The 12,585-nt window shown below is 40.6% G+C and overlaps 1 protein-coding gene across 1 annotated transcript in view; it reads left to right on the plus strand.

Annotated features, from left to right (window-relative positions):
• The first annotated feature begins 7,208 nt into the window (after positions 1 to 7,208).
• Slc2a12 (solute carrier family 2 member 12) overlaps positions 7,209 to 12,585 on the plus strand; it is a 44,537-nt gene continuing 39,160 nt past the window's right edge. The window contains exon 1 of the mRNA XM_090338099.1: positions 7,209 to 7,448. Coding sequence (XP_090194225.1) covers positions 7,334 to 7,448 — 115 coding nt within the window. The 5' untranslated portion in view covers positions 7,209 to 7,333. The remainder of the gene's footprint in view (positions 7,449 to 12,585) is intronic.

Raw genomic sequence — 12,585 nt, forward strand, 5'->3', positions numbered from 1 at the left:
AAGCACTTTACCACTAGGCCAAACTCCCTGCCCAAGCTGCCCCCCCCACTTTTGTCCTTAGTTATTTTTAGGATACCGTCTTGAACTTTTTCCCAGACGAACCTGAATTGTTGTGGTCCTGCATAGCTAGAATTACAGGCATGTCCTATCATGCCAAGCCTGAAAGTGAATATTTTGATAAATTAATACTTAATGCTACCAAGAATTAAGCAAATCACATAATCCATGAATTACCTGAGATACCTCTACAGTATTCCCCTCCTTTTATTCTTTTTTTGCTTTTGTTTTTGTCAGTCCTGGGGTTTGCACTGTCCTTGGGCTTTTTCAAGGCTAGAGCTCTACCACTTGAGCCACAGCACCACTTCCAGCTTTTTCTATGTATGTGGTACTGAAGAATCGAACCTGTATCTTCATGCATGCTAGGCAAGCATTCTACCACTAGACCAAACTCCTGCCCACCCCCCCTCCCCAAGCCCAGTTTATTCTTTGGTTTTATATTTTTTTGATTACCTTTTCTTTTTAAACTGCATTTTTTTTCTTTTCTTTTTTGGTACTGGGAATTGAAGCCAGGACATTGTACTCACTAGGCATGCCCTTTGCCACTGAGCTACATCCCAGCCCTCGATGGCCTTTGTATAACTGTTAGTGCTGGTCTCAGAGCTAAAACTCAGGGCCTCAAGTTCTTACTTGCCTTTTTTGCTCACAGCTGGCAATTCCTACAGACTCCTAACACAGTGTTTTCTGTGACACAATTTTCTATAGAAAGAACAAAAGAACCCCGTCCTATAGCATGACCCTCTTCCATCACCCTGTGAACCACAGAACAGGTACATGCTGGCAGTCGTCTGCAATCCTGTGCCTTTACATCACTGGGCCTCAGGAAGGATCCTGTGGACTGGCACAGCATGAGTTGGCACTGTGGGCAGCAGGAGAAACTCTGGAATGCTGTCTAATACCAGGAGATTTAGCAAAGCTTTAGTTAACCAAAATGCCTGAGTGTTGTCTGTAAAGAATTAAGACCCATATTTTTACAGCTTAACTGGCCCAAAGATAACAGGATTATTTCTATGTCACATGACAAAAAGAACCTGCGACTGAAAAACATACTCAGAGTTTTGTCTTGAACTAGTCTGTTGATATAGTAGAGAATACTAAGCCTTGCTTACTTAGTAACCTTGAGCACAATATTTAGGTCTGACCTTGGGACATCATCCTCTCCACAATGGGGCCCCATACCATCAGCTTTGATGCAAAATCCAAGGTGCATTCTGTCTGGCAGATCCTAGCCTCAATGTAAAAGTGTTGGGCTTCAGGAAACAATGTCTCTTTGGCATGCTAGTTCCTTTCAACTGAAGGACATTGGAAGGCCCCAGAAACAGGTCTCTCTGCCCTCCTGTTTTTCTCCGCTCTTTTTCCCTTGAGGTGAGTCACAGAGGCCAGAATTCCTCTTTCCTAGGCAGAATCACAGAAACCAGAACTACTTCTCTCCAAAGCAAGCCATAAAATCTAGAAAGTTCACTTTCCCCTTTCTCCTTTGAAGACTCTCATTTTAAAGGGATCCTAAGCCATTCCAGAGAGGAAGAACAGCGGCCAACAAAATCTGAGCAAGAGAACCTTGTTGGGGTTATTCTCCTCATCCTGTTACCATTAGAACATGATCCAATCATATTTCTGCATACCCTTCCATGTCTAAGCATAAAAAGAGACTTTCTCACTGAAGCCTCATTTCTCACTTTCTTTTTACTCCATTTGGAGACAGTGATTCACTTCCATCAGGGTAGCCTGTCTCAGCCTCTTGAGTACTAGGATGACAGGCAAGGGCTACCAAACCTGTCTTTGAGGCCTTTCTTTCAGAAGGATCCTGTACTAGGTAGAACTTTGAACGAGTGAGGAATGAGTAGACATGATTTCATCCTAATGATAAGAAGTAAGCGCTGGGCTTACTGTCTCACCCCTCTAATCCTAGCTCTTCAGGAGGCTGGGACCTGGAAGATCAAAATTTGAAGGCAGCTTGAGCAGAAAAGTTTTTGAGACTTCATCTTCAGTTAACTAGTAAAAAGCCAGACTAGAGATGTGGCTCAAAGGGTAGAGCACTAACCATAAATAAGAAACTTGTTTGCAGCTAAGGTCCCACTGATGTAGAAGGTCTTCAGATAACATCTTTTCCTTCAGATTTACATTGGTTTTATGTACATTATTAAGACAATATTAAACAAACAAGTCTGAACCAAGAGCCTTGGGCATGCTGGGCAAATGCTTTCCAGCTAATCTACACCTTCCCCTCTGTCCCAAGAATACAGTTCTTAGAAAGTAGTTGTTTTTTTAAACCCATTTGCCACTCCAAAATAGCATTTTTTTCAGTTTTCTCATGTTTACCTCTAGCCTTGAACCATATTCGTGTCCACTTCTAAAAAAATTTTAAGAATATGGCATATGTCATTTACTATGATTTTCTCAACTAAGATAATAGAAATATTTTTTACATTACTACATACTTTTTGTTTAATGTAATAGGGGAGAATAAAGCATGAATCTAGCATTATTTATTATCATATTACCTGAATGGGCATATAATAAATTCAGTTATATTTTTCAGCTTAAGGAACTTTTAATCAGTATGCAGTGATTGATACCACTAAACTTAAGGGATTCCAGAAGGTGAAATTATCTTGATAGTATCAACAGATGATATAATGAATCTCCTTCCAAATAATCTTACCAGGGTGAGTATTTTATTGACATCCAGCTAATAAAAAAATAATGTTCTCTCTGGATTTTTGCTTGTTTATTTGTCTAAAAATCCTATTTCTCCATTTGTGTTTACAGTAATATGCTCTTTTAGAATTAAAAAAAAAACCCAGAGACACACTCCACAGAAATGCAACACACTGCGAAGAGGCAGCAGGGTGCACAGGAAAGCATGTGGGTTTAGAGTCAAACAGATTTGGACTGCTGAGCTTTGAAATGTTATGTTCTGCAGGAAGGTTTGTTCAAGAACACTCATAACAGTTTTATTTATAAGAGTTAAGGATTGGAAACAACCCAGGTGTCCATCAATAGGGAAATGGATAAATGGGTGCATTCACTAATGCAACACAATTCGTTAATAAACAGAATGTACTATGAACACACACAAAAGCTTGGATGTATCTCAAATTATGAAAGAATAAGATATTCTTTATTATATGAATGTTTAAAACAGGGAACAGGAACTTAAGTAGGAAACAACCAGAACATCAGTTCGAGAGATGAGGAATTTGTTCAATAGAGATGTGAAAGAACTTTCTGGAATACTGGTCATGTTCTGAAACCTAATAGGTAAAGAGGCTATAAGTCTGTTTTCTTGATTATATAAAAAAAAGTACTGTTAGGATCTCTGTTCTGAATTATATGCAGAGTTTGTGTGAAAGAAAAAAATAATCTAAGTATTGATGGCTAATTTATGATATTCATAGGAAGCATTTCAACCTTAAAATGCTTAAAACTAATATGAATCAATGGACACATCAAAGAATTGGGTGATAAATGGGTGAAGAGACAAGCATGTTAAAATGTGGTAATAGAATACAGGTTTTCCTGTGTGGTTCAAAATTATCATTTATCAAATATTGGAAAATGTTTTTTTGATCTTGGGCCTATGTGATAAACTTCCGAGCTATGATTTCTGAAAGACAGAGACAATAGTATTCACCTCACAAAATACAACTTTTAATTCAATGATTTGCCACTTGAAAATCATGCTAAGTGCTTTGGGGTTTGGCTGCGGTGCTGTTGAGAGATGGTCTAAATGGGTATGTTGGAAGATTATTGGGGGTGGTGAAGAAATGAACTGTCTGCTGCTGGTGATTCTATAATCCTTCAGTGGAGGAATTGCTTTAAATGATAGCGAGGGCCAGACCGCAGGGAAGAAGAATGTGTGGTGGCAGTACTTACTCCAGAGGGATTAGCAGAAAGGAGAGAAAAAGGGACAAATAAATGATCACAGGCAATCATCATTTGGAGGTTGATATTTTACAACTTAATCATTGTTTGGTTCACTAAAAGCTCCACTTATAAGCACTCACTTATTTGAAAAAAAAAAAAACCCAACATTGAGTGCATTCTGTCTCACTGATTTTATCTGAAGTGGGGGATGCAGAGTGAGATGAATGCACACACAGCTGCCTGCCCTCCTGCACCTCATGTTCTAATAGGGGAAAAGTTTATTGCGTTTACTGGATTTCGTTAGCTATAGAGATGTGATATCCTTTTGCCCCACCCCTCCATCAAGGGACACAGATAGCACAACAGAAACCAGGCTATTGAAAATAAAATAAAATAAAACCACATTCATTTAACCAAAGTTTTGTGTGACACAAGAGATTCCAGAAATCGCCTGTTTTTAGGTTTACATAGAAATGTGAATGCATAAAAGGATGTGATAAATTGAGCAGTCAAGTCAGCGAGGCTTGGGTGTTCCCAATCTTTGTGGACTCCGTGTAACATTCCTTTCTCTTGAATACGCAGCAGGAACCCTCTGGGGGGAAAAGGGAAGGAGAAAGACCTTCCTAGATTTTACGGCTTGCTTTGGAGGAGTTGTATTTTTCTATGGCTCACAGGGTCATAGAACTCCTAGGCAGAAGGAATTCTGATTTTTGCCACTAGCTTTGGGAGACAAGTGATAAAGAGACAGGGGAGACAGGGAAAGAAGAAAATCAGCCTAACTTTGCTTCTAAGTGCTCCAGAGTACCAGCGTGTCAAACCACCATACGATCCGAAGTAGCACAATCCAAGCCCCAAGAGGGCTGACAATATTTACTATTTATTCTGTGCCAGGCACTTGAATTGCCACAGTAGACCACACAAAGGTAGGCCAGAAAACGTGGGGCTTCTGATCCAACAAAATCAAATCATAACTACAATACATTCATTGAAATATGTGAGAAATATACTGGGAAAGAATATTCTTAAGGGAAGCTTATGCAGAAACATGTTCCTCTCTTGCCTGAGCAAAAGATATGTCCCTGTCTGCATTTTTCTTTGAGCACAGGATGGGGCCTGAGTTAGTCAGTGGCCCTTGTCAGGCCAACCATGGGCTAAAGAACAGAAGTAAGGGCAACGGGAGGAAATGTGGTCAGTCAGGTTGCTTCCTCATTCCTCTTCATTTCTGGTTTGTGCCTGTGGTGTCCTTGTATATTCTAGCTACAGAAAACAGACTTACAATTGCTGAACTGCCTTTAACCATATGAAAGTATTTCAGCACTGGACCACTTGTGTCTTCTGTGTACTCAAATCTCTACAGTAAACACACCCCAACACTTCTTGCCGGCACAGATCTTGAGGGTCACAAAACAAATCAATTACAGAACTCACCTATGGCAACAACGTCGCCAAAGCTAGCGTTTCAGAGCAGAAAGAAGGTCGGAGCCAAGAAAATGGGTGAGATATATGTGTGGGTCTCACAGGTGAGGTTCTCAATTCCTATAAGCATCACACCCCTTGGAAGCAAGTAGAAGCGATCTCCTAGGCCATTTTGCACTACCCATTCTGTAGTGGGTACAAACTGATCTGGAATTTGAATTTGTACCTCGTTAGTCAGAGTGGGCTGTGCAATGGTGGTAGGGTTTCCATTTTCCAGAACTATCATCAGACACACAAACAGGTACATCACCGACATTAGTGGAATTATTACAGGTTTACATCCGTGTGCTACCTGACTTCTTGAAGCACAGGAAATATCTACAGGTGAGTAAGGAAATGTACACATATGTGAAACATGCTACCCTCTCCAGAAGAATGAACAGCATAGAAAGCTTTGTTATGGTATCTTTTCAAGGTTAAAAAGAGCTAAAAGCTAGACATACCTGTACATACCTGTAACTCTAGGCTGATGTGGGAAGACTGTAAGTTCATGATCAGACTGGACTACACAGCAAGTTAGCGGTTGTCTAGGATACACCAGAATCATACTTTATACTTAAGAAATTGAGACCTGAGGATCTCTATTCAAAGTCAATCAAGGAAGGAAAGTTCATGAGATTCTTATTTCCAATTAACCATCAAAATGACTGGAAGAGGAGCTATTGGCTCAAAGGTAGAGTTCTAGCCTTGACCACAAAAGCTCAGGGATAGCATCCAGTCTTTGAGTTCAAGCCCAAAGATCAGCCCAAAAAGAAAGAAGAAAAAAAGCAAAAGCAAATAAACTAAATTTTTGTTTTTAAATAAGAAGGAAGCTAAAACAAGGCTGGGAATTTAGGCTACAGGAAAATTATGACATTGGCCCCCAGCATCTTAATCCCAGATCTACTTGTAACTCTCTGAGAATTCAGGCAAGTTTCTCAGTCTCCATGTTTCTCTTCTTCTCATCATCTGCTTTAATGTGTTTTCCAAGGAACCATTTCATGAAGCTCTCTCTCTTCCCATTTGAGAGCATCTGTCCTTTACTTTTCATTCAAAATCAGTTTAAATGTCTTAGTTACAAGTTCTGAATGATGAAGAATGGCAAGGCACTAAGTACTGACCTATTCCTACCTGTTTCCCCTACCCAAGCAAGCTTGTAACTTCATAGAGGATACAAGGTTACTTAGCTTCTTGCAAATCAATCACACATTAAATAAAAAATAGACAACTTTGCTATAACTCAAGGACAGAAAATGTCTTTTGAAGACTCTGTTACATTATCAGCTGATGGTAGGCCTGGATTTATCTGACAGGCCTTGGATAGAGAAGCATGTAAAGCCTTTACCATTGACCAAAAATCTGGTTAAACTAGCGTCATGACTTTTGAAGTAACAGTCTTACTATAAAAACAGCAAATGAACACACTTTTCATTTTAGTACACCTTTGCATTATTTATTCCTCTTCTGCAAGGTTCACTGATGCCATCTGTGAGTATTATCCACCTGTACTTTAGGTTGCATTTAAATCTGCGTGTTGTTTTGTGTGTGTGTGTGTGCTGCACGAACACCAGAACTAGCCCCATCTCCTAGCCCAGCACTGAAAGAAGACTGACTGGGTCCTGCTTCCAAGTCTGTTAACCTGTTGCTTCCAACTCTGCATCTAAGGCAAAAACAAATCTGGAGACACGTCCCGCCCCTTGCCTGTGATAGGCTGCTTGGAATAGCAACAGCCCGTGTCACTGCAGAGGGCAAAGCCTTCGGAAATAGAAACAAAGTTGATCACAAATCACAGGGCTTTGCCCGAAGTTTTTTTTTTTTTTTCTTCCCCGCCCTCACCTCCCCCTTCCCTCTAGTCTTCTTAGCCTGGTACCATGGGGAAAACTGACCACTGCTGTCCGTGGGGGCGATCGGGGTGTTTTGGTGACCAGGGAGAAGCTGTAACTCCTGCGTGACCATGGTACCTGTTGAAAACACAGAGGGCCCCAATCTGCTGACCCTGAAAGGGAGACAGGCGGAGACCGATGGCAGCTACAGAACCCGAGACAGCCGGCCTCCTGTCTGCGTGGGAGGTAACGTGGGACGGCTGGGCTGCGTGGGTGCCAGAGGGACAGGCTGTGTCCATGTGCCCTTTGGGGCTTTGGGGCTTGTGGGTGCTTGAGCCCTTGCGAGTGAGCTGGGTGCATGGAGAAAGGAGCCTAGGGCACAGGTGGGGACGCAGAGCGACCCACAGCTGTAATGGAAGGGTTGAAGCTTGGCTGGGACTTTCATGTGTTAACAAAGTGTGAGTTGCATGCCTGGGTCCCATCCATGGCTTATATAACACGGTGTATAACTCTTCTCATTTTGGAAAGATTGTTCAGCAAACTCAATTATAAACAGACACACATGCATTCTTTCCCCTCCCATCTCCCATTATTTGTCACAAAGGGATAAAATATAACAAGCGATCCCCTTATAACAACCAGTTTATATATTCGCATTTTCAGTGGGCCTCCTAAATGATTAGTTTGGATCCTGAGAGTTACTCTAAGCCGGAACCACCTTCTTCTCTTGCTCCTACTTGCCTTAAAACTGGCTTTCAAAGGGAAAATTTATAGTTTTTTCCTTGCAGAAGTGAAATTTCTAAGTTTTCATTCATTTGACTTACCATTAGGAACACAAACGCTTGTCTTTATTTCCACATTTATGAGTCCCACAAACACATGGCACTCTGCCTATTCATCTTGTTAGCTAGCAAAGGAGTGGAGGCTAATTGTCATATGAAATGGAAAAGTAGTACAAATAATTATTTTCCTCCCACTTTCCTTGGCCTTTCTTCTTCTGAATCATACATTACATTCCCAAACTACATACTGGAATTTCATGAGTCATCAGAAACACTAAATGCTACTTAAGGTATTTATTTGCCTTTCACTTTGGCATGGGCCTTGCTGGTGTCTGCGCTGTGGGTTTCCCTGATTTGGGAATTGAATCCAGAACCCTCAGGTGGGGCCTCATAAGTGACCCCTTCTCCAGAATAAAGATAATGTCACTCACCTCTACCCTACTCTCAGCTTAGCATCCTGTTGCCTTCCCACTTCTAGTCAAAAATGGATACCTGTGGCCATCTTTCAATATTGCCTGTCGCTTCTCAGATCTCCCCTTTTCTCTGAGCCAAGCTTGCTGGTCAGCTCACAAGTCCCCCAAAAGATTTGTATTGGGGAGTAGAGGGAAGAAGGTATAGAGTTCTCTAAATTCCTGAGAAACTGAACTAGAGTATAGTCAGCAGAGCACACTGAACTGGCAACGGCAGGGAAAGGGCTAATTAGATGGAACCAGTATGTCAAATGTCAAAAGAGGATCAACAGAAACTGTCCAAGAAGAGAATTTGTAATAACTACTAACAATCAATTATTTAGTTGGGTGTTGATGGTTCATGCCAATGATCATAGCTACTACTCAGGAAGCTGCCACCTGAGGATCGCAGTTTGAAGCCAGTCTGGACAAGAAAGTCTGTGAGACTCTTATCTCCAGTTAATCAAAAAAAGAAAATGCTAGAAGTGAGTGGTACAGTGGCTGAAGTGGTAGAGTGCTTGCCTGGAGCAGAAGCAGCTCAGAAACAGCACCCAGGCCCAGAGTTCAAGTTCCAGGTGCCCCACCCCCAAACTAATAAATACCAGAAATTCTCTCTGAAATTTAATGTATTTGAATTAAGAACCTTCATTATGTAGGAGACACAGCCAAATTATTTCCTAAACTCCATTGAATACTGCTTTGATTTAGGCTATGAATAAAATAAAGATTTAACACCAACTCCCCCCATCCCTTTTTAAATTACTTTTTGCAAATTTCTTCTGGCACCCAAAAGTAACTCAACACATAAATAATCAGGATGTCATGTAGCCTTGCTGTGTGGATTTTTTTCTTTCCGTTTTCTTTTTATTTTTTGCAAATTTTGTTATGATTATCATTAAGTAATTGTAATAGGGGTTTCAATTCATTATGTCAGATCACTGTCACCCTTCCATCTTTCTTCTCCATTTCTTCAACACCATTCATTCCCTCTGCTGTGTGGTTTTAAAAAGCCACTTAATGTCTCCATTTATTAACACTGGAATTCTCTCTTTGTTTTACCAAGATTGTTCTAAGTAATATTTGTCCAACACTTCTTTCATCATCTTTGTGTTTTAAACGTCTACTATTCCTATTCTATAAGAAATTCAGAATATTTAAAACACAATTAGCAATCATCACCATATTCCTGCATTTGAAAGTATTCAGTTTTTGTATAGAAAAAAACAATGTGTGAAGAGGAATGAGTGAGCTAAGCCAAGATAAAGTGATGAAATCATGTGGGCTACTGAAAAAGAAAAAGAAAACAGAGCAAAACCTCTAAGCTCTGAGGCTGAGCATTCCTAATGCTTTTACACACAATGGAACATTTTGACCAACTTTTCCTTAGTCAAAGAGCTTGCTTTGTTCCAAAGATTTAGAGACTAATCAATTTAGCTCATTTTAAGAAGCCACGACTCAAAGTGAATATATTTGGAAAATCTTCATCTTTAATGTGCAAGTTCTAATTGACCCTGCAGAGAAGGCTAAACCACCACTCAAATCCTGGTGCTTAGCGCTGATGACAGGTGAAGGTGAAGAAAGAAATGACACGGCTGGATCATTTCTCACCTGGAGAACTTGGGGTCAGAGGACTGGTATGTGGCTTAGGCTGCTGCAGAGGCTAGCGAGGGCCAGCAGGTGTGATGTTTGTTCCTTTCTTCGAACTCTCATTCCACAATCTCAACAGTTGCTAAGGACTGAGTCCCGTGAAGTCTCCCTTGCCCTCTTCAATGCCACCTTTTCACGTCTCATCCAAAGTTCTGAAACTTTATGAATTCAGATTTTTAGAACTGGAATCCAGAACACGCAGAACTGGGCTCACAGAGCCTAATGAAAAGGTGACATTTCACCTCTTGGAAGAGGCCAGAGTCTGGCGCTTACCAAGTAGGCATTTTCACTACTCAGAATACCCCAAGGCGGTTTGTCTCAGACATTTTAAAGCTGTAAGCACCTTTTTTACTCATGGAGGCGAAGGGACAGTCGTAAGTGTAAGACGTTAAGTGTAAGTAAACTCGTACTGAGTATTGTTCTTTCAGGTCTAACCTAAACTGGGGCCTTTGAGTTCAACTCATCAGGCTTTTTCACTTTTCCTGGACAACACAGACAGATGGAGAAGACTTGTGGGTACCAACTCACCTCTGGGGAAGGGAAATCCAGGCCAGCCACTGGGGTGATAATAGAGCTTCAACGTCAGGAAAGAGGTTCTAACAACAGACCTGTTGCCTTGGGCAAAGCCAGGTCTTCTCAGTTTGGAAGATGTGAGGCCATTCCCCAGTTTCTTCAAGCTTTCTCTACATTACAAAGATAAATTTTAAAAAATACATTCAATAACAACAAAAAATTTGTTATACATATTATGATACTCCCAAAGGAAGGACAGCAGTTAGAGGCAATGTTAACTAATGAAGAACTGGAGGCCTTATGTCTAATAAGACCAATCTTAAAGGTAAACATCTCCTCTTTCAGTTCAGCCCTCACCTTTCTTAACCTCACTTGGAAATGACATCAAAAGTCAAAACTTGAGTTTTTTGGATGCCTGTGTGGCTTGAGTTCATGGCTCCACTGGGACTTCCTAGGAACAGAGAGGCTCTAAGCAAACATGGTAGGATTTATCGCACCATAAACTGCGATGTTTGGCACACATGGTAAGCAAGAGCAGCACTCTTGTTTCTAAAGATACACCACCCACAGAAGGCAGAGCGGCAGTCCCTTACACAGATCCACTCCTGAGCACAGCAGCAGTAGCAGGCACTTGGCTGGAAGAGGTCCTGGTATGCATTGCTGCAGCTGGCACAGGTTCAGTTAGCCTACTCCTGGGGCCACCTGGCTCATGGTATCACTAGCATGCTTGAACTGGCTTTTATAAGCCAGGGTCCATTCTGATAGGGCCATGTCTCTGTTCTAGTTATGAACATCACCTGGATCTCTATCAGATTTGCAACAGTAGCCTAGGCACTGATCTTCAAGGATTATTCCTGGTGGTAGCTGATAGAACCCTGAGGTGAGTCCCTGATAGATAGATAGATAGATAGATAGATAGATAGATAGATAGATAGATAGGTAGACAGACAGACAGATAGATATGCATGCATGCATATTCCTTATGAGTCTCCAGGACATACGTCTTAGTGGGCTAGGTCTTGACACTGTTAGAAATAAGCTTCATAAGTTTCATGCTTGCTAGCTAGGTAGATATTCTACTGCTTGAATCGTGCTTCAGTACTTTTTATTTTTGATTTGGTAATGTTTGAGATAGGCATTGATTTTTGCCTGGTCTGGCAGGGATTTCGGTTCCCCTGTTTACATTTTCCATTCGAGTTTGGATGATAGGTGCATATCACTATGCCCAGATCCAGTTGATAAGATGGAAGTCTCATGAAGTTTTGTTTTGTTTTTGTCCAGACTAGCCTCAAATTATGACCTGCTCCATCTCTGACTTCTGAGTAACTAAGATTACAAGCATGAGCCCCCACTGCCTGCCCTGAGAAAATTTTAATGTAGGTGTAATGGAAAAGAAAAAAAAATTCAACCTGTCTTTAAAACCAAATTCTAGTTGTTGAAGATTTGTGAGGTTTTATTTTTCATTCAAAAATAGACCACAAATTATGGTTTCATGGGTAGTATTTTCCCAGAAGAAGAAACCTGAGTATGATTTAGCTTCAGAGTTAAAAAGAAAATTCTAAGAGCTATGGCCCTCCATTGTATGTAATTAACAATTAGCTCCTAAGAATTAAGGCAGTTATTTACTCAAGCAAGAACTGGATGACTTTTTAAGGTAAATAGTGTTGGGAGAGTCTAGTTCAAATTTTTCCTCATGTAAGTTTTCTTCAGAAATGTTAATTACCAATTAGCTTGAAAGACACAAAACTGTGGTAGCAATTGGATAAAAAAATTGGAAAAATTGCATAACTCCTTCCCTAAGGACTATTTTTTTATTTGTATACTTAAGGGTGGGGGATTTCATTTGGAAATTTCTCTATATATTGATAACATATTGTAATCAATCTCACCCTCAATACCACTCTTTCCCCCTTCCCATTTTTTCTAAAGCCATTTCAACAGATTTCACTGTTCTATTTTCATATTTGTAGACAATCAACTTTCATCTTTCAT

Source organism: Megascapheus bottae, chromosome 8 (genome assembly GCF_031878675.1).
Source record: "Megascapheus bottae isolate mThoBot1 chromosome 8, mThoBot2.hap1, whole genome shotgun sequence".
NCBI lineage: Eukaryota > Metazoa > Chordata > Mammalia > Rodentia > Geomyidae > Megascapheus > Megascapheus bottae.